General features: G+C 48.9%; 1 protein-coding gene and 1 pseudogene across 2 annotated transcripts in view; one reads left to right on the top strand and one right to left on the bottom strand.

The window, feature by feature from the left end:
- LOC132399059 (sialic acid-binding Ig-like lectin 10) overlaps window positions 1-24248 on the top strand; it is a 247307-nt pseudogene that overhangs the window by 19381 nt on the left and 203678 nt on the right.
- Window positions 19885-24248, bottom strand: part of LOC132393397 (hemicentin-2-like) — a 101904-nt gene continuing 97540 nt past the window's right edge. For both annotated transcript variants that reach the window (XM_059968563.1, XM_059968555.1), the window contains 2 exons: window positions 23937-24018; window positions 19885-23148 (listed from right to left, as the gene is read on the bottom strand). In XM_059968563.1, coding sequence (XP_059824546.1) covers window positions 22960-23148; window positions 23937-24018 — 271 coding nt within the window. In that variant the 3' untranslated portion in view covers window positions 19885-22959. The remainder of the gene's footprint in view (window positions 23149-23936; window positions 24019-24248) is intronic.

Here is a 24248-nt window from a genome sequence, read left to right on the forward strand (position 1 = left end):
ACTGCTTCAACAGTAGGCAGTGATCACTACCCAGTTTTATGTTTAGTGGGTGAAAGAGTTGAAATAAGACCAGGTGGGGGAGTCCCAAAGTGGGTATTTGGAAAAGCAGATTGGGGTAAGTTCCAGAAGTTAAGAGAAGAAGCATTGACAAAGATTGACATTTCTGGAGATATAGATGAATTAAACAGTCAGGTGACTTCAGCAGTTATTATGGCAGCAGAAGGATCTATACTCAGGAGTAAAAATGGGATGAATAAAAAACTAGTGCCATGGTGGACTGAGGAATGTTGTAAAAAACAGAAACAGAGCATTCAGACTAGTTAAAAGAACCCATAATATGCAGCATTTGATTCAATATAAGAAGGCACAGGCAGTGGTGAGAGGAACTATACCTCAAGCTAAAAGGGCAAGTTGGAGGAGTTTTTGCAACAAAATAGGAAAACCAACACCTGTGGAGAGGTATGGGGAATGATTAAGAGGATGGGGGGAGATAGAAGAGATTGGGAGAATCCAGTAACGATATCTGAGGAGGAAACAGCAGTCTCCAGCAGGAATAAGGCTGAGATCATGGCCAAGTCATTTGTAAAGATACACAGTTCAGAAAATTTGTCTGAAGAAGGGAGAAGGAGAAGGGAAAGAACAATGAGTCAATACCCAGGTGTGTTAAACAGGAGGAAAGAAACAGATAATATAATTGATGATCCATTTACTTTGGCAAAAATGGTGAGAGCAATAAAGAGATTGAGACCAACCTCCCCAGGGAAAGATCTAGTATGCTATGTTATGCTAAAAAATCTAGGAGAAGGAGCGCTCTTGAAGTTACTGCATTTTTATAACAGAGTGTGGGAGGAGGGAAGATTACCAAGTGCATGGAAATGACGTAGACTGCCATTTGTTAGAGGTAAAAAGGAAAGGAAAGTATAAAACTGATTTGGTAAGTGCATTTAACTGTCATGTGATGGAGAAGTATAGTGATTATACTAAGGTCTATACAGATGGTGCTAAGGAACCTGAGACAGGAGTGACAGGGTTTGGGGTGGCTATACCAGCAAAAGCAATTGCAATCAGCAGAAGAACATCTGATAAATTAGCGGTGAATACAGTGGAGATGATGGCAGTGTTGGTTGCGTTGTGTTGGGTGGAGAAAACTAAACTAGTCAAAGCATTGATATACTCAGATTCACCTTCAGTACTAGCAAGTTTAAGGTCCTCTCACTCAAACAGCCGGCAAGATGAAGTCCTTCAGTCAGTCACAAGAGTTGCAAATCAGGGAGGTCAGGTTAAATTTCTATGGGTTCCAGCTCATGTAGGGGTGAAGGGCAATGAAAGGGTGGATGAGTTAGCAAAGAGGGCAATAAAGAAAGAAAATATAGAAATGCACATTAGTATAAGTAAAGCAGAGGTTAAGTGTGTAATCTGGGAGAAAACTAACAAATGTGGCAAGAAAGATGGGACAGGGAGGGGAAAGGGAGGCATTTATATCAAATACAAAAAAAGTGTTGCAGGTACTAGGGTAGGCAGGGGATACAGAAGAGAGGAAATTGTGTGGACTAGGTTAAGGCTGGGGCACTGTGCACTAAACCAAACATTGAAATTGATAGGGAAACACCAGACAGGATTGTGTGCGGAATGTCAGGAAGAGGAGTCAGTAGAACATGTAGTTCTAAGTTGCAGGAAGTATGGGATGCAGAGAGAGATGATGAGAATTAATCTAAGGGAATTGGGGGTGCAGGAATTCACATTAAAAGGGTTGCTGGGCATGGGTGAGAGAACACAGGTCAGGGTATTTTTAGCTTTCTTAAGGGGTACAGGGTTTTTTTATAGGATATGATGGATAAACAGAAATAGGGTACTAGGATGGGGAGGATAAAGTGTGGGTTAGGGAATGTGTATGTGTGCGATTGGGTGAAGGGATTTAGAATGTGAGTCCATTGCATACTCCGGAGCAGAAGGTGACGGTAATGCACCATTAAGCTGGGTGCCAACCGCCGTAAAACAAGACGGAGAGAGAGGGAGAGGGAGTGGGGGAGGGAGAGGGAGAGAGAGATATGCTCCCGCCGCGGACTGGACTGCCGGCATGACCGAGGCCGATGGCCGCTGGGCTCTAAACCTACCGGGACATCTGAAATAATCTCAGTAGCGACCGTCAGCATCGTCCTCCAAACACTGCAGCTTTACCAAAGTAGCGACCCGATGTCGGGGCCGGGCTTGTTCTGCCTCACCGCCACCACTCCGTACCATACACCCCGAACTCGGTGTAGGCAGCCTGCTGACCCTCCTGGAGTTTGAGCAGAGGACACGGGCCGTGTGCGCAGTGACCATCTTTACACCCTTGTTATCTTCCCTGGAAGCTGCACTAAGAGAATCCCCTCCCTCCTCGCCTGTCTGAACATCCTCCTTTTGAATAACTGCGCGGGATGATGCGCCAGGGCTGGACACTCCTCAGCAGGGCACTTGGCCTCCATTGAGACTTCAGTTTGGGATGCTAAACACACCAGTAGCCTTCCGCCCACAGGCAATCCCTGCTCTTCAGGGCTTTCCCCCTTCCCGGAGGATACGCGCTCTGGTCGCGCAGCCTCAACCGGAGGAAAGTCTGTCTCCCCGCACGGCCCCGGCACTGAGGCGCCGCTCACCAGCCCGGAGGCCACACGCTCAGCAGAGGCCGCCGCAGCTGCGGGCTCCTGTACGGTAGGACTATCCTCCAGCTCTGGGGAGACACACTCTGAGCATCCGGCCTTAACCGGAGGGTAAATCCAGCCCTTCATGTGCCCCCCGGTCTCCTTCAGACCACAGATGTGCAGAGGTATGCTGACCCCCATTTCGGATGTGTCCGCAGCCTCTGGCACCACCTCCTCTTTCCCGACCGTAACTGGAACTCAGATGCCTTGGGGCTCTCTGATCCGGTTTAGGAGGAATTGTCCATCCCTTCGCAGGGGAAGATGCCTCGAGAATTTTATTGTTTTTCCTTGCCTTCCTTCCTAAACCCACCCCTTATCTTCATCGTGCCGAGCCCATCACTGACCTCCATCGCCATGGCATGGCGAAAAGGGGGGAGGGGAGTGGAGGGTGCCAGACACCACACCCTGCAAAAAAGTCATTTCAGGGAGGTAGCACCTCCACTGGTCGACCTCCATTTGTGTATGTATACAGGACATTTGATTATGAAAGAACACAACAATTTATTTGATCAAATATTGAAACTCTTTATACACACATTCCTCATTGAGTATTTTATTGGCAGTCTCAATGCTAATAGCTAAATGCTAATGCAAATAGCTTTTCTAAAATAATGAGTAACACTGTCATTAGTTTTGACCCCTATTAGGCAGGGGTACACTTTAGTGTTGTCCGGGGTGAAGTATGTTTTATATTTTCTTTTTTTGGAACACTCTGCTAATGCGCTGCAAGACACCCATCTGAACTGATGGAATCTCCCTGCTCCCTAAAGATCGATTTCCAGGATATTGTATATAATTTGTGGGCGCAAAGGAGCCACTATCAATACGCGGGAGACTCCCGGAATTCAGGGAGAGGTGCGACGGGAGGAACAGAAAGAGGGATGCAGCAGAGGAAAGCCCAGCAGCATTGGGTTATGCTTTCATGATGGAGTTAGCAGCCTGACGATTATGAATATGTCCAAACTATTTGCATCGCAGGCGGCTGATAGCCATGTAACAGTGTAAAATTGTACCTGAAATCCTCCCAGGACATGCCGCTCTCGCTTCAGAACCCGCATCCCCCACATATGACTGCGATGCTTACATCTTGGCGCTGCAGCCTGCCATGACGGTCACTACTCAGTCCGAAATTCAACAGCTACATAACTCTAAAACCAATGGGTCGCCACCTACTAATCTCTCAAAAGGGAACAGTTCAGAGAGGGGAGGGAAAATATGAGTTATCTGTGGATAGGCTGGCATGTCCCTCTGGTTTTGAATACACCCAGTGACTTGGCCTCGACCTCCATCGTTGGCAATGAATTACACAGACTCACCACCCTCTGGCTGAAGAAATGCCTCCTCATCTGCTTTCTACATGGACATCCCTCTGTTAAGAGGCTACTCCCTCTGGTCCACGACTTACACACTATGGGAAACATTATCTCCGCATCCTCTTGATATGGGCTTACTTTGTTCAATAGTTTCAATGAGAATTCCCCTCATTCTTGAAAATCGTGTGAGTATAAGCCCGGAGCAAACAAACACTCCTCATACGCACGTCCACAAAGAACTATCTCCAACTCTCTGGTGCTCTGCAGACATGTCCCAACAGGCCCATCTTACTTTTAAAAACTGATTTATGATCTTTTATTACGAAGAAGAAAAAAATTGCAAATGCTGGAAATCCAAGCCACACACACAAAATGTTGGAGGAACTCAGCACCTGCCGTGCTGCATCTGTGGAAAAACGGTAGCTGGCGGTACCTCTGTCAAGATGAAGCCACACTCGGGTTGGATGAACAACACCTTATATACCGGCTCTCCAACCTGATGACATGAACATTGACTTCTCTAACTTCGGTTAATGCCCCACCTCCCCTTCTTACCCCATCCCTGATATATTTAGTTTTTTCCCCCTCCTTTATTTTCTCTCTCTCTCTCTGCCCATCACTCTGCCTGTTCTCCATTTCCTTCCGGTGCTCCCCTCCCCCTTTCTTTCTCCTAGGCCTCCCGTCCCATGACCCTTTCCCTTTTCCAGCTCTGTATCACTTTCGCCAATCGCCTTTCCGGCTCTCAGCTTCATCCCACTCCCTCCGGTCTACTCCGATCATTTCCCCCTCCCCCCACTACTTTCAGATCTCTTACTGTTGCGGTGTGCTACACACAACGCTGGAATAACGACACGCAGACGGTGAGTTGCAGTTAAAAGATTTATTCAGACTTCGCGGCCTCGCTTTTCAGCCTACCCGTTTCCGCCCTCCCCGGACGGGAATGCTGTAGCGGCGCGTATTCACAGCCCCGTCCCGCTCGCGGGCTGTTCCCCATGCTGGTGAAGCCTCAATGCCAGCGTGCGCCATTCTGTGAGCCGGTTCGACTGCGCAGAAAGTGGGTCGCCACATAACCCCCACCCCCCCAGAACCAGCGATATACCCCCCCCCCCATGTCCTCAGTCTGGGTCGGACTCTGTTTGGGAGGTCTGCCTCTGCGCCGCGGTGTCTGAACCTCGACCGGCTGCACCAAGTCCGCATGGGCTGGTTTGAGTCGGTCCACCGTGAAAACCTCCTCTTTCCCCCCAATGTCCAGAATGTATGTGGACCCGTTGTTGCTGATCACCTTGAACGGCCCCTCGTAGGGCCGCTGTAGCGGTGCCCGATGTGCCCCTTCGTACAAACACAAACTTACAGTTCTGCAGGTATTTGGGTACGTAGGTCGGGCTTTGTCCGTGCTGTGAAGTCGGCACGGGGGCCAGGTTACCGAGCCTTTCGCGTAGTCTGGCCAGGACTGCTGCGGGTTCTTCCTGTTGCCCCCTTGGGGCTGGTATGAACTCTCCTGGGACGACCAGGTGTGCGCCGTACACCAACTCGGCCGACGAGGCGTGCACATCCTCTTTGGGCGCTGTGCGGATTCCGAGCAGGACCCAGGGAAGCTCGTCCACCCAGTTAGGTCCTCTCAGGCGGGCCATGAGGGCCGACTTCAGGTGACGGTGGAAACGCTCCACTAGTCCGTTTGACTGTGGGTGGTAGGCAGTTGTGTGGTGTAGCTGTGTTCCCAAAACCCTGGCCATAGCTGACCACAGGCTGGAGGTGAACTGGGCGCCTCTGTCGGAGGTAATGTGGGCCGGTACGTCAAAGCGAGATATCCAGGTTGCACTCAGTGCTTCGGCGCAGGATTTGCAGGTGGTGTCCGTGAGCGGGACCGCCTCTAGCCATCTTGTGAACCGGTCCACGATAGTCAGGAGGTGCTGCGCTCCTCGCGACACTGGCAGGGGGCCCACGATCTACATGAATGTGGTCGAAACGCCAGCATGTGGGATGGAACTGCTGCAGCAGAGCTTTGGTGTGCCGCTGCACCTTGGCTGTTTGGCAGTGCATGCACGTTTTGGCCCATTCACTGACCTGCTTGCGGAGTCCGTGCCAAACGAACCTGTTGGAGACCATCCGGACGGTTGTCCCGATGGAGGGGTGCGCTGAGTTGTGAATGGATTTGAAAACGTGCCGCCGCCAGGCTGCCGGGACAATGGGGCGAGGTTGGCCAGTAACTACATTACACAGTAGGGCCCTCTCACCTGGGCCTACTGGGAGGTCCTGGAGCTGCAAACCGGAGACTGCAGTTCTGTAACTTGGGATCTCATCGTCTGCCTGCTGTGCCTCCTCCAGCGCTTCATAGTCTACCCCTTGGGACAGGGCTTGAATGGTAGGTTTGGATAGTGTGTCTGCCATGACGTTGTCCTTTCCCAAGACATGCCAGGTGTCCATCGTGTATTCGGAGATGTAGGACAGATGTCGCTGCTGGCGGGACGACCAGGGGTCGGACACCTTTGTGAACGTAAAGGTAAGCGGTTTGTGGTCCGTGAACGCGGTGAAGGGCCTACCTTCTAAGAAGTACCTGAAATGCCGGATTGCCAGGTATAGTGCCAACAGTTCCCGGTCGAAAGCACTGTATTTGAGTTTGGGTGGTCATAGGTGTTTGCTGAAAAATGCCAGGGGTTGCCAGCGACCCTCGATGAGCTGTTCCAGCACCCCACCGACTGCCGTGTTAGATGTGTCCGCTGTGAGGGCGGTAGGGACGTCTGTTCTGGGGTGCAGTAGCATCGCGGCGTTTGCCAAGGCTTCTTTAGTTTTAATAAAAGCGGCTGCGGCCTCTTTGATCCAGGAAATGTCCTTGCCCTTACCCAACATCAGGGTGAACAGGGGGCGCATAATTCGGGCTGCTGAAGGGAGGAAGCGGTGCTAGAAATTCACCATACCCACAAATTCCTGAAGGCCTTTGATTGTGTTGGGTCGAGGGAAATGGCGGACCGCGTCTACCTTGGTGGGCAGAGGGGTTGCCCCGTCTTTAGTAATCCTTTGGCCCAGGAAGTCGATGGTGTCAAGCCCGACCTGGCATTTGGCCGGGTTGATTGTCAGGCAGTATTCACTCAGTCGGGCGTAGAGTTGACGGAGGTGTGACAGATGCTCCTGGCGACTGCTGCTGGTTATAAGGATGTTGTCCAAATAGATGAATGCAATGTCCAGGTCATGTCCCACCACGTCCATGAGCTGCTGGAACGTCTGTGTGGCATTCTTTAGGACGAACGGCATTCCAAGGAATTCAAAAAGGCCGAACGGAGTGATGAGTGCTGTTTTGGGAATGTCATTGGGATGCATTGAGATTTGATGGTATCACCGGACGAGGTCTACTTTGGAGAAGATCCGTGCGCCGTGCAGGTTTGCTGCAAAGCCCTGAATGTGCGGTACAGGGTAGCGGTCCGGCGTTGTCGCCTCGTTCAGCCTGTAGTAGTCGCCGCATGGTCTCCAGCCCCCTGTCGCTTTGGGCACCATGTGCAGGGGGGAGGCCCATGGGATGTCGGACCGCCGGATGATCCCCAATTCCTCCATCCTCTTGAACTCCTCCTTCGCCAGGCGGAGCTTTTCCGGGGGGAGCCTTCGTGCGCGGGCGTGGAGGGGTGGTCCCTGGGTCGGGATGTGGTGCTGTACTCCGTGTCTGGGCATGGCTGCCATGAACTGCGGTGCCAGAACTGATGGGAAGTCCGCCAGAACTCTGGTGAAGTCGTTTTCGGACAACATGATGGAGTCCAGGTGTGGGGCCGGCAACTGGGCTTCACCCAGAGAGAACATTTGACAAGTCTTGGCGTGGACTAGTCTCTTCCCTTGCAGGTTGACCAGCAGGCTGTGAGCTTGCAAAAAATACGCGCCCAGGAGTGGTTGGGCCACGGTGGCCAGTGTGAAGTCCCACATGAACCGGCTAGAGCTGAACTGTAGCCGCACCGTACAGGTGCTGTAGGTCCGTATCGTGCTGCCATCGTCCCACCTCAGGGTGGGACCCGGTTCTCTATTGCGGGTGTCGTAATTCGTCGGAGATAAGATGATCTCGGCTCTGGTATCGACCAAAAAGCGGCGTCCCAACCGCTTGTCCCACACATACAGGAGGCTATCCTGATAGCCAGCCGCTGTAGCCATTAGCAGTGGCTGGCCCTGGCATTTCCCGGGAAATTTGCAGGGCAGGCTACAGCGGCGGGCTTCAGCGCCCCACCGCTGGTGGTAGAAGCAACGTTGTTCATTGGTCTCCTCACCCCTGCCTCTGGAGTTAGTGGGCTCTGCAGCCGGGCCTGGTCTGGTCTGCTGCCGGGAGCGTGGCCTGGAGATCTGTGCGACGGACGCCCTACTCTCCTTCTTGGCTTTCCACAGCACATCTGCCTGGGCCGCCACCTTCCGGGGGTCGCTGAAATCCATGTTGGACAGCAGCAAGCATATGTTCTCGGGCAGCTGCTCTGGGAACGCCTGCTCAAACATGAGGCAGGGCTTGTGTCTGTCAGCCAGGGCCAGCATCTCGTTCATTAATGCCGATGGTGGCCTGTCTCCAAAACCATCCAGGTGCAGTAAGCGGGCAGCTCGCTCGCGCCGTGAGAGTCCGAAAGTCCTTATGAGCAAGGCTTTGAATGCTGTGTATTTGGCGTCCTCTTGGGGTGACTGTATGAACTCCTCAACCTGGGCGGCTGTCTCCTGGTCGAGGGAGCTCACCACATAGTAGTAACGTGTGGCATCCGAGGTTATCTGCCGAATGTGGAATCGGGCTTCTGCTTGTTGGAACCATAGGTGAGGTCGCAGCGTCCAGAAGCTTGGCAGTTCTAACGAAACTGCATGAACAGTTGCGGCGTCGTTCATCTCCGGTCCAAATATCGTTTGGGCTGTCGGGGTCACCAATTGTAGCAGGGTGCCACACACAGCGCTGGAATAACGACATGCAGACAGTGAGTTGCAGTTGCATTAAAGATTTATTCAAACTTTGCGGTCTCGCTTTTAAGTCTTCCTGTTTCCGCCCTCCCCGGGCGGGAATGCTATAGGGGGCACATATTCACAGTCCCTTCCTGCGCGCGGGCCTTATCCCTTTCTGGTGAAGAAGGCCTGGCAGCCTTTTTGGGGCTGGCCTCTCTGCCGGCGCGCGCCATTCTGTGAGTCGGTTCGAGTGCGCTGGAAAGTGGGTCAACGCATTACTACCTTTCCTTTCAGTTAGTCCTGACGAAGGGTCTCGGCCCGAAACGTTGACAGTGATTCTCCATATAGATGCTGCCTGGCCTGCTGCATTCCACCAGCATTTTCTGTGTGTAGCTGATGGTTCAGTCAATTCTGTTGAAGGGTTCCAGCCTGAAACGTCGACAGTACATTTTACCCAATGATGCTGTCTGGCCTACTGAGTTCCTCCAGCATTTCGTGTGTGTAGCTATGATCTATTATTGCCTCAAAGCCTTGCACTGTTAAACATCTGTTTGTCTTTAGACACCCCACAGAATCTCCCAATGACTTCTCCAAGCAGCGTAAACAATTCCTGGGTGAATATGAAGGAAGGGATTCCTACATCGATCCTCTGCTCCGTCCAGAGTTCCCCAGTGTCTAACGTGACATGGTGATGTTACGAAACCCCATAACTGAGTCACTTACCAGCAAAGATAGAGAGGTCCGTTGAAGCCTGATGGTACTATTTTTAAAAGTTATTTATTGATAAAGGGGCACAAAAATAAGATTAATGCAAACATACAGATAATATACGTCGCCCATACTAAATCTAAAGCGCGGATATAATAATAACCAATAAGAAATAGCTCTATCGTTGTCTAGGGGATAATGTATTGTCCGATGGAAATAAAACAGTCACTGTTAGTTCGTTCAAGCTGCAGTGTTCTGGGTTTTTTACAGAGAGGCGGTTTAAACTTGCCCAGGTCTTTTATGATGCCAATCCATTGAGTCAGGGGAGTGGGTTTCCCCGTTGTTAGCTAAAAGCCATTTTCCGTGGTTCCAGTCACCAGATCCAGCAACAGAACTGAATGCACGTGGCCTCCTTCAGATGACTTCCTGCTATTACGTGGTCGCTTAACGTTTCTTCTGGTGCGTCTGAGGGGCTGTTCCTACATACCCTCTTTTATCCTGACTCGCAGGGTCGTAGATGTCATTCAGGTTGGGGTGATGCAATCTCTCCCTCAACCAGCCCACTTTGCCTGGGGGCGTTCATGCAGCATAGTCTCCAATCCACAAATTCGCCTTCCGGAGACAATGGCCATGTCCCGTAGCTTTACATTGCTGGGGAAACGAGACATTCTGCATGTCTTTCTCTCATTTCCTGGGCCCCCTGACCCAACCCAACAGTGATCTTGCAATTCTCACAAAGGAGGGGGCTATCCGCACCCTTCAGCCCCTCAGAGCTGTGGTACATTCATAACACCCCCTTTCTTCAAAGCGTTTTCACTAGCGGTGAAAACGAAGTAGTACAGAGCCTTACAGGATTTTAGAATCTAACACAATACAAAAGTGTTTTTTTAACAGAGTAATACGTTATACATTTAATTCAGCATCTAGATAAACAATCCGCGAGCACATTATCACTTCCTTTAATATGCTGTATCTTAATATCGAACTCTTGCAGCATCAGACTCCAACTCAATAACCTCCTGTTTTTATTTTTCATATTGGCCAGGAATATCAACGGGTTGTGATTGGTATAGACAACTACGGGTTTTTGCGCTGGACAAATGTACACATCAAAATGTTGTATCGCCAAAACAAGGGCCAACAATTCTTTTTCCACGGTAGAGTAATTCCTCTGGTGTACATTGAACTTCCGAGAGAAATATGCTACCAGGTGCTCCACTCCATCCCCTGCTTGCTGTAAGAGGACTGCTCCTGCAGCCTCATCACTCGCGTCCGTCGCCAGGGAGAAGGGTGCTAACAAATCGGGTGCTTTTAACACAGGGTGATGGCACAATATGGCTTTTAACTTTTCAAAAGCGTTCTGACAAGAATAGCCCCACTCAAATTTTTCCTCCTTCTGTAGGAGTTTTGTACGTTGGAGAGCAATATCCGCGAAATTTTTACAGAATTTCCAATAGTATCCCACCATGCCCAAAAACCTCCTCAGGGCCCTTTTATTGGAGGGTACAGGGACCTCAGAAATAGCCTGTACCTTCGCCTGCATAGGAGCCAACTGCCCCTCTCCCACCACACACCCCAAGTATGTGATCGTGGCATGACCAAATTCACTCTTTGCGAGGTTTACTGTAAGTTGGGCTGCAGACATTCTCTTAAACAGATTTTCCACAGCCTCCAGGTGCTCCCCCCAGGTGTCACTCCAAACTACCACATCGTCAAGATAAGCCTTGGTGTGGGTTAACCCCTTTATCACAGTGTCTATCATCCGCTCAAATGTCCCTGGTGCATTTTTCATCCCAAACGGCATAACGTTGTGATCGTACAATCCAGATGGGGTGACAAAGGCTGAAATCTCTCGAGCCCTGTCCGTTAAAGGAACACACCAGTACCCCTTTAACAAGTCAATTTTAGTGATGTACCTCACCTTCCCCAGTTTATCAATTCAATAATCCACCCTGGGGATAGGGTAAGCGTCCGTCTGGGAGATAGCATTTACCGATACAGAATCTTATGGTACCGTCCGGTTTTGGGACAACCACGCAAGGAGAAGCCCACGCAGAAGAGGATTCGCGGATTATCCCAGCAGCTAGCATATGTTCAATCTCCTTTCCTACTAGCTGGCTCTTTTCGGAATTCATCCGATATGGGGCCTGTTTTATAGGCGGTGTCGAGGTAACAATCTCATCATGTTTTGTCCCACTACACCTTCTTGGGACATCTGGACATAAGTCTTAATGCCTGTTAATGAGCTGTGTTACCTGCTCCCGCTGTTCAGGCTCTAAGTGGCTAACTTTATCCGCAAGGCTTGCTAATATAACCGAGTTCTCCAATCTGGTGGGTACTATACCTATCTTTTCAAACCGCTCTGGTTCCTCCTTACCACCCCCCTCTACCTCATCGGTTTTCATGACCGCACCGACCACTGCGGGGGTGGTTTCATGGTACCCTTTCATCATGTTCACGTGAACTAACTGGGTCGGCTTTCGCCGATCGGGGGTTTCAATCACGTGATTCAGCGAGCCTATTTTCTTACACACTGTATATGGTCCTTGGAACCTCGCCTGAAGGGGGTGGGTAACTACCGGAAATAAGACCAAAACCTTGTCGCCCACGTGAAACACTTGCTTTCTCGTTCCTTGGTTATACCACTTTCTCATTTTTTCCTGGGAGTCTTTAAGGTTTTCTCTTGCCAAGGTGCATACTTTATGCAGCCTTTCTCGGAATTTCAGAACATAGTCGATCACACTGACTTGAACGGTCGGGCTAGACCACTTTTCTTTTAGTAGGGTTAGAGGTCCTCTGGGCCCGTGACCGAAAACGAGCTCAAACGGACTGAACCCCAGAGAGCCCTGAACTGTATCCCTTACGGCAAATAACAGAAGGGGTAAACCATCATCCCAGTCTCAAATGTTTTCCTGACAATAGGTTTTAATCATGGTCTTTAGTGTAGCGTGGAATCTTTCCAACGCTCCTTGGGATTCCGGATGGTATGCAGAATCTAAAATTTGTTTGACCCCCAGCTGAGTCATCATCTGCTGAAATGCTCTGGACGTGAAGGTACTCCCCTGATCCGACTGTATCTCCTTAGGCAGCCCCACTGTGGTAAAGAATTTAATAAGGGCCTTTACCACCACAGAGGTCCTAATATTTCCCAGAGGCACAGCCTCTGGAAATCGTGTAGCGGCACACATCAGGGTCATGACGTACTGCCGCCCACTCGCAGTTTTAGGTAAAGGACCCACAAAATCCACAATGATTCGAGAGAAAGGCTCCTCACATGCGGGGATGGGTTGGAGGGGTGCCTTAGGGATAACTTGGTTCGGCTTACCCACCACCTGACATGTATGACACCTTTTACAATACTCAGTAATATCTTTTCTCAGGTTTGGCCAATAGAACTCTCTCATAACCCGATCCTGTCTTCTTTATTCCCAAATGCCCACCCAAGGGTCCCTTATGAGCTAAGTTCAAAATTTCATCCCGATACACTTTCGGAACTACTACCTGATGTACCACTGCCCAGTCCTCATCGACCGGCACCGCGGGGGGCCTCCATTTTCTCATCAATACACTCCCTTTCACGTAGTAACCCTCGGGCTCTGTCTCAATCTCGGTCTCAGAAAGAACTGACTCTCTCAAGGCTACCAGCTCCTCGTCACCTTCCTGTTCCCGGACAAACTCTCTTCTTGCTAAGGGTAGGTCTACCTCCCCCTGTTTACTCTCTCTTCCCTCCCTACTCTCCGTTTTACCTTCCTCTGACCGTCGTTGGTACAGAGTCGGCAAAAACGTCTCAGCCAAATCAATACTGGCCGGATTTAAACTGCTCTCTGTCTCGGTTGCCTTTTTTGACATGCTGCGAGTGACCGCGCATGCGGGATAGATCTTGGAATCTGGGGGTGGGGCCTCAACCCTCACAGGCTGGGTTGTCAGCTTCACGGCTGCACCTATCTTTCCACCCGCTAAGTCGTTACCCAGAAGGACGTCCACGCCTTCCCCCGGCAACTCCGGCAGTACCCCCAATTCCACTGGTCCAGACACCAGCTCACAATTTAGAATGACCCTATGCAAGGGCATCACTTCGGTCCATTTTCCTATGCCTCTCAGGGCTACCTCTCCCATCTGAGGACCAAAATCTAGCACCTTACTAATCAATTACCTTGCTAATCAATGACAGCGCAGCCCCCGTGTCTCTCCAGATCCGTACTGGAACTGGTGTGCCTCCTTCTTTCACAGACACGGTTCCTTCTGAATGAAACGTCTCACGCCCCTCCTGTACTCCATCTACCGGGGGCCCTCTCGTCGATTTTCTGATTGACGCAATACAGCCTATAGGTATAGCTGCTTTCCCTTTTCCTGGCTCCTTCCTCAGAGCGGGGCATTTAGATGCAATATGATCCACCTTTCTACAAATAAAACAGGTCAAGCCAGGAAATCTCCTGGCTTCTGGCCTGTCCTCCTCAATTTTACCGCTAGCTCCCGGCTGAGTTTCTCCCTTAGCCGGCGGGCTTTCCCTACCGTTCCCACGGTCTCTCAGGTAACTTTTAGTCGAGGAAAACTTTGTCTTGTGGGTTAGGGCGTATTCATCTGTGAACCTAGCAAATTCGGAGATGGACTTATTCGGCTTCTCATTCAAATACATCCGGATATCCTCCGAAACACAACCTTTAAATTCCTCAATCAGAATTAACTCCCTGAGACGCCCATAATCCTCTTCCACTCTCTCTGCAGTGCACCACCGGTCCAAGAGCACACCCTTCTCATAGGGAAACTCGGTATACGTCTGATTCCACCCTTTCTTTAAATTTCTAAACTTTTGTCTATACACCTCAGGTACTAGCTCATAACTCCAGAGAATGGCCGCCTTTACTTTGTCATAATTCTCCTTCTCTCCCTCCTCCATGGCCAATGCCATATATGCCCGCTGTGCCTTCCCCTTTAACACACTTTGTAACAGCTCCACCCACTGTCCTCTGGGCCACTTCAGATTCACTGCCACCTTTTCAAAAAGCAAGAACGAGCTATCAACATCCGTCTCCTTGAACGGAGGTACTAACCTCAACTCTCGACTAACATTGAACTGCTCCTCTTGGTCTGACCCTGGAACTCATGGCTCTTGCCGTAACTTCTCCATCTCTGAGTCATGTTTCCTCTGTTTCTCTTTCTCAGCTGCCTCCAGCTGTTTTAACTGCATTTCATGCTCTTGTTTCACCTCTAACTCCTATAGCTGGAGCGCTTACTCCCTCTCTTTCTCTCTCTCTCGGTTCTTTCCTTCTCTTTCTCAGCTGCCTCCAGCTGCTTTAACTGAATTGCATGTTCCAACTTTAATTTCTCCAGTTCTAACTGAGCCGTCCCACTAGCTGGTACCTTTTCAGGGATATTTTCCAATACCTCGGCTGTAAACACATTCTTCCCGATATAATACTGTTATTGCCCTTCGCACCTCCCGCTTTTTCATTGATAACCTCACCCCTTCGAGGTTTAACCCCTTCACCAAACTTATTAAGTCTGATTTGGTGGCTGCATCTAGTGCCTCCAGAGTCGGGTTTTCTATAAGTTCACCCACATCCATCTTTGCTGGTTTCCCGTCTGGCTACCTGCGTAACCAGATCCAAGTTTGGACTTAGAAGCCCGATTCACTGGCCTCCCAATTTGGTGTCAAATCTCGAGACGAGAACCCCAATTTTGTTACGAAACCCCGTAACTGGGTCACTTACCAGCAAAGATAGAGAGGTCCGTTGAAGTCTGATGGTACTATTTTTAAAAGTATTTATTGATAAAGGGGCACAAAAATAAGATTAATGCAAACATACAGATAATATACGTCGTCCATACTAAATCTAAAGCGCAGGTATAATAATAACCAATAAGAAATAGCTCTATCGTTGTCTAGGGGATGATGTATTGTCCGATGGAAATATAACAGTCACTGTTAGTTCGTTCAAGCTGCAGTGTTCTGGGTTTTTTAGAGAGAGGCGGTTTAAACTTGCCCAGGTCTTTTATGATGCCAATCCATTGAGTCAGGGGAATGGGTTTCCCCGTTGTTAGCTAAAAGCCATTTTCCATGGTTCCAGTCACCAGTTCCAGCCACGGAACCAAACGCACGTGGCCTCCTTCAGATGACTTCCTGCTATTACGTGGTCACTTAACGTTTCTTCTGGTGCGTCTGAGGGGCTGTTCCTACAGACCCTTTTTTATCCTGACTCGCAGGGTCGTAGATGTCAATCAGGTTGGGGTGATGCAATCTCTCCCTCAACCAGCCCACATTGCCTGAGGGCATTCACATAGCTTAGTCTCCAATCCACAAATTCGCCTTCCGGAGACAATGGCCATGTCCCGTAGTTTTACATCGCCGGGGAAACGAGACATTCCACACGTCTCTCTCTCATTTCCTGGGCCCCCTGACCCAACCCAACAGTGATCTTGCGATTCTCACAAAGGAGGAGGCTACCCGTACCCTTCGGCCCCTCAGAGCTGTGGTACATTCATAACACCCCCTTTCTTCAAAGCGTTTTCACTAGCGGTGAATACGAAGTAGTACAGAGTCTTACAGGATTTTAGAATCTAACACAATACAAAAGTGTTTTTTTAACAGAGTAATACAGTTATACATTCAATTCAACATCTAGATAAACAATCCGTGAGCACAGTGACATGGTGACATGTTTATACACACACGTCAGTACAATTGCAGAAGCACACACAGATACGTCACGTGTAGGTACACACTCAATTTACAGATGTTCCTCTGAGATGCAGGCATGTGTTATCAGACACAGATTTAAACCCACAGATTCCCCCCTCTCTTTGTTCTCAGTTTAACCCTCACTAATTGTGCTGTTTAAGTATAAACCTCATTTATTGTGCATGGGTAGTAAGATTTACATCACAAGCTTTTTCATAGTAAGGTGCTCCTTCATTACTCACCCTTTCATTGTGGGGTCCTCACTCATCACTGACACTTTCATAGTGAGGTGCTCCCTCGTCACTGACTCTTTCTTAGATAGCTGCTCCCTTGTCACCGATCCTTTCATCGTGAAGAGCTCGCACATCACTGACCATTTCATAGTGTAATGCTCCCTGATAATCCATCCCTTCATATAGAAGTGTTCACCCTTCACTGAACCCTTCATATTAAAGTGCTCACTCTTCATTGATCATTTAATAGTGCACTGCTTCCTCCTCAGTGATCCTTTATAGTGAGGTACATGAGTCAGGAGACATGAGGTCCAGGGAAATTTGGCTGTCTGAATTCGGAATTGGCTTGCTCACGGAAAGTGGATGTAGATTGAGTGTATTCTGCCTGGAGGTCAGTAACCAGTGGTGTTCCACGGGGATCTGTTCTGAGACCCTGCTCTAGGTGAGTTTTATATCTGGGTTGGATTAGAAAGTGGAAGGGTGGATTATTAAGTTCGTAGAAACATGTTCAACGCAGAAAAGTGTGAAGCGATGTGTTTGAGAAGGTTGAACCTGAAGGTATATTACAGGGTTAATGGCATGATTCTTGGATCCAACACATTGAATCAATCACGAAGGAGGCACGCCACTGGCTGTATTTCATTAGGAGTTTGAGGATGTTACTCTGTGGGTACCCAGTCTCTGACCTGCTCCTGTATCGGAAGGTTTATGCGGCTGGTCCCCTTGAGTTTCTGGACTCTGGGGATCCCCAGGATGTTGATGGTGGGGGCTCAGTGTCAGGATTGTCATTAAATCTCAACGGGAGGTTGTTCTCTCCGGTTGCAGCAGGTTGTTGCCAGGCACTTGTACGGCAGAGTGTTATCTCCAGTTATCCGTTCGTGTCTGAATGTGGAGCAACTCTGCTGGGGGATCTCAACGGGTCCAGCAGCATCTATGTGTGGGGGATGAGGGAGGGATGGTGGATGGAACTGTTAATGCTTTGGGACTAACAGTGAAGTGGAGAGAGACAGTATCGAGTGTGAGTGGTGTGATGGTGTATTGGGAGGGATGGTGGTGAGGGTTTGGATGGTAGGCTGAGTGTGCTAGATAGGAGAGGGGAGGGTAGATTCAAAGCCCAGAGGAAACTTGAGGAACAACACCTCATGTTCTCTCGGTCTTATCTGCAACCCCAATGCACATTCCATTTACAGGTAACTCCATCGTCTTCCAATCACCTTCATTACTGATCAGATTCCAGCACCAGTAGACAGAGACTTGAACATTGTAGCTACAGTGGCATGCAAACGTTTGGGCACCCCTGGTCAAAATTTCTGTTACTGTGAAAAGCTAACTGAGTAAAAGATGACTTGATTTCCAAAAGGTATAAATTTAAAGATGACACATTTCTTTAATAGATTACTCTTTTATTTCCATCTTTTATAGTTTCAAAATAACACAAAAGGAATAGGGCCCGAAGCAAATGTTCAGGCACCCTGCATGGTCAGTACTTAGTAACACCCCTTTGGCAAGTATCACAGCTTGTAAATGCTTTCTGTAGCCAGGGCACTGCTCTTCTGAGGTCTATCCACAGATTTTGGATGATGTTTAGGTCAGGGACTGTGAGAACCATGGCAAAACCTTCAGCTTGCGCCTCTTGAGGTAGTCCATTGTGGATTTTGAGTTGTGTTTAGGATCATTATCCTGTTGTAGAAGCCATCCTCTTTTCAGCTTCAGCTTTTTTACAGACTGTTTTAAGTTTGCTTCCAGAATTTTCTGGTATTTAATTGTATTCATTCTTCCCTCGATCAGTGAAATGATCCCCATGCTGCTGGCTGCAACACAAGCCCAAAGCATGATCGATCCACCCCTTTGCTTAACAGTTGGAGAGGTGTACTTTTCATGAAATACGGCACCCTTTTTTCTCTAAACATACCTTTGCTCATTGCGGCCAAGAAGTTCTATTTTAACTTCATCAGTTCACAGGACTTGTTTCCAAAATGCATCAGGCTTGTTTAGATGTTCCTTTGCAAACTTCTGATGCTGAATTTTGTGGTGAGGATGCAGGAAGGGTTTTCTTCTGATGACTCTTCCATGAAGGTCATATTTGTGCAGGTGTCACTGCAGAGTAGAACAGTGCACCACCACTCCAGAGTCTGCTAAATCTTCCTGAAGGTCTTTTGCAGTCAAATGAGGGTTTTGATTTGCACTTTCAGCAATCCGACGAGCGGTTCTCTGGAAAAGTTTTCTTGGTTTCCAGACCTCAACTTGACCTCCACCATTCCTGTTAACTGCCATTTCTTAATTATATTACGAACTGAGGAAACGGCTACCTGAAAACGCTTTGCTATCTTCTTATAGACTTCTCCTGCTTTGTGGGCATCATTTATTTTAATTTTCAGAGTGCTGGGCAGCTGCTTACAGGAGCCCATGGCTGCCGATTGTTGGGACAAGGTTTGAGGAGTCAGGGTATTTATAAAGCTTTGAAATTTGCATCACCTGGCCTTTCCTAACGCAGACTGTGAAAAAGCTGATTAAGGTCTGAGACAAGTAGAGAGAGACTTGAACATTGTAGCTACTCTCATGTAGTCTTGCAGAGAGTATTCAATTGCACTCCTGTGTCCGGTTGACAGTGGCTTTGGGTATCAGGAAGTGAGAGACTCACCACAGGGTAACAGTCCCTGACCAACCCCACCATATGTGGATTGTCGAGATGAGTGTCTGGTGATCACCCCCAGAATGTTCAGGGTACGGTAAGTGATGATGACCTCGCCTTGAACATCCTGAGGGGTGTTGAATGTGGGGCCATCACTGAGGTAAGGGGTAGCAGGTCAGACTGTCTCTGGTTGTAGGTGGTCATTTCCTGGCTTCACTTTGGACAAATGCCACTTGTCACCTGACAGTTTTGGGGAACACTGGGTGCCATCCCTGTCCCGAATGGGGTTGAATATCTAGGATGCTTGGAGCTCAACTCATCTCTCTATAGACCGATGGGGTGAGTTCTAATCCACCTTCAGATTCTCCTGAATGGGCCTTTTGTACAAAGAACAGATCTCCGAATGTTCCTCGCCATGGCCCTTCACTTTATTGTCTGCTTCCACTGCACTTTCTCAGCAGCTGTAGCATTTATTCTGCATTCTGTAATTGTTTTTTCTTTAATACTACCTTGATGTTCTGATGTATGGAATGATCTGAATGGCTGGCATGTAAACGAAGCTTTTCACTGTATCCTTGTACAATAATACACCAGATACCAATTACAATCACAGAGCCATCGTGAAATTAGTAACCAGAACTTCAGTGCTCTCCTTCACATCACTGACATAAAATGTAAAAAATAACATTTATTATTCACTCAGAGGAAGTGAGCTTCACAGGCTGAAATGGCGTTTAATCCCCCATCCCTGGGAGGAGGTGACTTTAGCGAAACAGCTTCTGTGAGCAGGTTGTTGCCCGGCAACTGGCCGGGTTAGACGTGTCCTGTTCAGTGTGGATAGGATATACTCAGTCAGTTTGCTGGATAGTTGCCAGTGACGTAGCTGCCCTGGAACAGTCTGGCTATGGAGGTGGCAGGCTCTGGATCACAGGGCATCAGTACCATTGTGAGAATGACATCAGGAACCATGGTCTTTCCTGTACCCAATGCCATCTGTTGTTGATATTGTGGGGTCAACTAAACTGACAGAAGACTGATGTCTATTGTCCTGGGGACCAGTGCAGGAGGGTAACGTTGATCACCCATCAGGACTGGTGACTATTGCGCTCGGGACATCTGCAGGCAGACAAGGTGGATCACTTGCTCAGCCCTTCTGGCTGAAGGTTGCAGTAAATGCTTTAGCTTTTGTTTTGGCTCTGATGTGAAAATCAGAGGCTGCACACTGCCCTTTGTGGCACACCATTCATCACATCTTCCGAGCCAGATTAATTAGATCTCTCCTTGCTTCCCGATAGCCAGCCCATCTTGACATCATGTGTTATCTCCTGCAATAACTTTTGATGCCTCATCTCTGGAATTCAAAGCTTTGTTGGGACAACCTGTGGCAAAATTTGGGGCAGGGTAGCTGTCCAACTCTGTGCAGAGATAATGATACTGATCGAAGTGATCCAGAACTGGACAGTGCTCGAGGTCCGGTACCTAGTAAGTGATCGATCTTGCTTCTATCCCATGGTTCAATTAATGCAACACCCACTTTTCCTCAACTTTCCTCCCACACCAATACTGTTTCAATGGGCCTGGACAAGGTGCACCAGGAAAGCCAAGCTGCCCTACGCAACTTCAGAAAACACCCATATGCCTGGTAAGATACTTCTGGTCATACACGTGTGGCTCTGTCCATCAATAAGCAATTGCAAACTCTCAGCAAGAAGCACCATCTCTCAATGCTGTGATTAATCACACACCAATGGGCATGTTTACATGGAGTGCTGCCAAAAGAAACCAGCATTCATCATCAATGACCCCCTGCTATCCAGGACATTGATAAAAATATTGACTTTGACGTTGGCATTAAGGGCATTACACTGTGCCCAAAGCACCACATGAATTGGACCTGCTGTGGCTGAGAGAGAAAATGCACAGTCGTTGGACTGAAGCATGTGTTCTGCTCCACTGAGCACATTCCAACAGAAGTTGTCCCAGGTGGGAGTGTGGACAGGCAGCGTGACATGTTGACATTAGAAACACGGACACAGGGAGCGAATTGTCAAGGAGACGTAGGAAATCCAATAGAAGCAAACAGTTGTGATGTAAAACTGATAGATCTTTAATCCCACTCTTAATAAATGTAACATTAGACAAATCCTCCGTAGAACATGCACTCAGTGATTATTCTATTAGGTACATCTAATCATCTTGCAGCAACTTCATGCTTAAAAGCATCCAGATATGGTCAAGAGGTTCACACCAAACATCAGAGTGGTGAAGAAATGTGATCTAAGTGACTGACTGTGGAATAATTGTTGGTGCCAGACAGGGTGGTTTGAGTATCTCAGACCCTGCTGATCTCCTGGGATTTTCATGTACAACGGCCTCTAGAGTTTACAGCGTGTGGTGTGAAAACAAACAAAGAAAAAAAAACTGGTGAGCTGCTATTTTGTGGGGAAAATGCCTTGTTAATGAGAGACTCAGAAGAATGGGCAGACTGATTCAGCTGACAGGAAGGCGACAGTAGCTGTAATAACCACAAGTTAAAACAGTGGTGTTCAGGAAAACATCTCTGAGCGGGCTGTAGGTCGAAGCTTGAAATGGGTGAACTACAGCAGCTGAAAACCACATAACCCGTAATATCAGGACAGGACTGTCTCTGTTGCATTATTCAATGAATATGACTGATTATTGAACTGATCGTCACTTGCCTCCCCTGTCCCCATGCCCACCGATTCCATTACTATCCAACAAATCAGTACTATCACAGTGTCTGAGCCCCCAGCAACCCGCAGGTAGAGTCCCCTTCACACGGAGCCCAGAGTTGGCTGCAATATTCCAACCGTCCAGGCACCTTCTGTGCAAGGAGAAATAGATCAATGTTTGAGGAGCACGTATGATTTTGGCAAGATATCTCTACCCTTGAACTTGGATCCCCATACAATTAGTGCCAGTGCAGTGTTGACCTTCACATGCCCAGCGTACCTGTATTGTAGCCATCAGCAACCTGTGCACAGTGAAGAGATTTGTCTGAAGTGATATCGGAGCTGCAGAGTCTGGGCCCACTCACGTGTCTGTACATTACACCCACTCCACACCCCCACATGTTCTCTGTCCTCCTCACAGACCCAGTTATTCTGCCTCTGTCTGTGACTCCAACATGAGGTGGTAACCTGGTGGAGGGACCTAGCAGGCCTCTGGGATGGTCCTAATTTATCCCCACAACCCCCCACCCCCAGGACTCAGATGTCTTGAAGTCCGCTCACTGATGTCACGTGGGGAATGTGGTAATCAGTCCACAGCAACGAGGGTGACACAATTCGTCTCTAAGTAGACCGATGAATACCAGCCATGGCCCCCCACCCCTCAGCTGATGGGAACCAAGGTCATTCTTCCCAAAGGTGATCCACTGTACTCCCCCCTCATTAGATTCCTTCAAATCTCCTTACCTCTCCTCCCACAATGCAGTGCTCCCTCCTCCCCACCCTTTCCACAATGTGGCGCATCCTCTTCACCATCCCTCCCACTGTACTCCCCTGAACAGCTCCCCCCACTCTCGAGTGGCATTCCCTGAGCGATTCTGTCATTTCACTGTGCACACTGCACTCCCCGAATAGAAGCAATGCGATTTTATTTGTCTGAATCAGCGAGTCTCCAGTTTCCCTTGATATGAATGAACATGTTTAGAAAGTAGGTGGTAACCCGGGTCTGTGGGACCCAGTGCTCTATGGGATCCTGCTGTGTAGTTGGCTGCAATGTTCCTTCCAGCACTGGCCATCTCCCGGAGAACCAGACACTTCTCTCCCCAACATCTGCCCCCCCCACCCACCAGCCCTGTGACCCCTCAGGCTGGCCCGACTGACTGGAAATGCAACTCTGCATATGTGACCGTCTCCCCCCTGCGAACAGGGCCCCCACCGCCGGGCAGCTCCCGCAGGCTGGCATACACCGGGCCACACTCCTCCCCCTCTCCAACGGGCAATACTGGTGAAACCTCCTTTGGGATCCGGATCCTCCTCTGCCTCTCCGTGTCCTGGGGCAGAAATAAAAGCAAATCTCAATTCTTCATCAAACACCATTGAACTGCTCACTCCCCATCACGAAACTAATTCCACAACATCTGGATTTACTTCCAGGACTCTACAACTCAGGTTCTCAATATTTATTACTTATTTGTTTATTTTCACTTTTTATTTTCTATTTGCAGAGTGTTGTTGTTTGCACAATAGCTGTTTGCATCAATGAAGTGTGGTGTTTTAGTTGATTCTGTTTGTTTCTTTAATTTTTATTGTGAATGCCCACAAGAAAATGAATCTCAGGATAGAATGTGGTGATATATAAGTACTTTGATAATAAATCTCTGAACACAGAGGACAATGATATTTAAACACTGCGAACACTGTCTAGTGAATTACAGGCTCTGAATGACAAGTTGGAACCCTGTTGTGGACACAGTTCTCTTGTTCTTTACCGCTCCCCTCCCTCAACCCTTCTCTTTAAGTTACTCTGTCATCTCCCAGTTTTCTGCAAGTCTCTCATATTTGTCTATTTCATTCATTCAGTCTCTTGTTCCTCTTTCTCTCTTTCCATCTCAGTCTCTCTAACTCCCTCCCTGCCTCTTCCTCCATCTCACTCTATCACTCTATTCCTCCCTCACTTTTGCTCCTTTCCTCCCTCTCATTCACTCACCCATGCTCCTAAACCAAACCATAGTAGTCTGTGAGCATCTCCCCATAGTGCAACACTCCCCCCTCAATGTCATTCCCACAGCGCTGTGCTCCTGGTGTCCTGCCCTTTACTGGACTGAGCTCTGACTTGTACCTGAGGTGCGGTCAAGTGTGCAGTGGAGCTGATGGTGCTGTCCAGGATCTCCAAGGCCGTCTCCTTGGTCCGTGCATCCCGTCTGGAACAGCAGAAGTTTGGCCCAAGGTTACAGAACATCAGAGTGTCAGCCTAATCCCCACCCTGATCCCGCCTCACTGTGACATCCAGACCGTCTGATACAACATCCTCCACTGAGGCTGTGGAGTGGCACCACTTTGCCCCTCCCTCCCTTCTCCCCTCTTTCTCTACCTCCTCCCTTCCCTTCTCCCAACCCTCCTCCCCCCTTCCCCTTTCCCATCACCTCCCTTA

The sequence above is a fragment of the Hypanus sabinus genome, chromosome 1, assembly GCF_030144855.1.
Source record: "Hypanus sabinus isolate sHypSab1 chromosome 1, sHypSab1.hap1, whole genome shotgun sequence".
Lineage (NCBI taxonomy): Eukaryota > Metazoa > Chordata > Chondrichthyes > Myliobatiformes > Dasyatidae > Hypanus > Hypanus sabinus.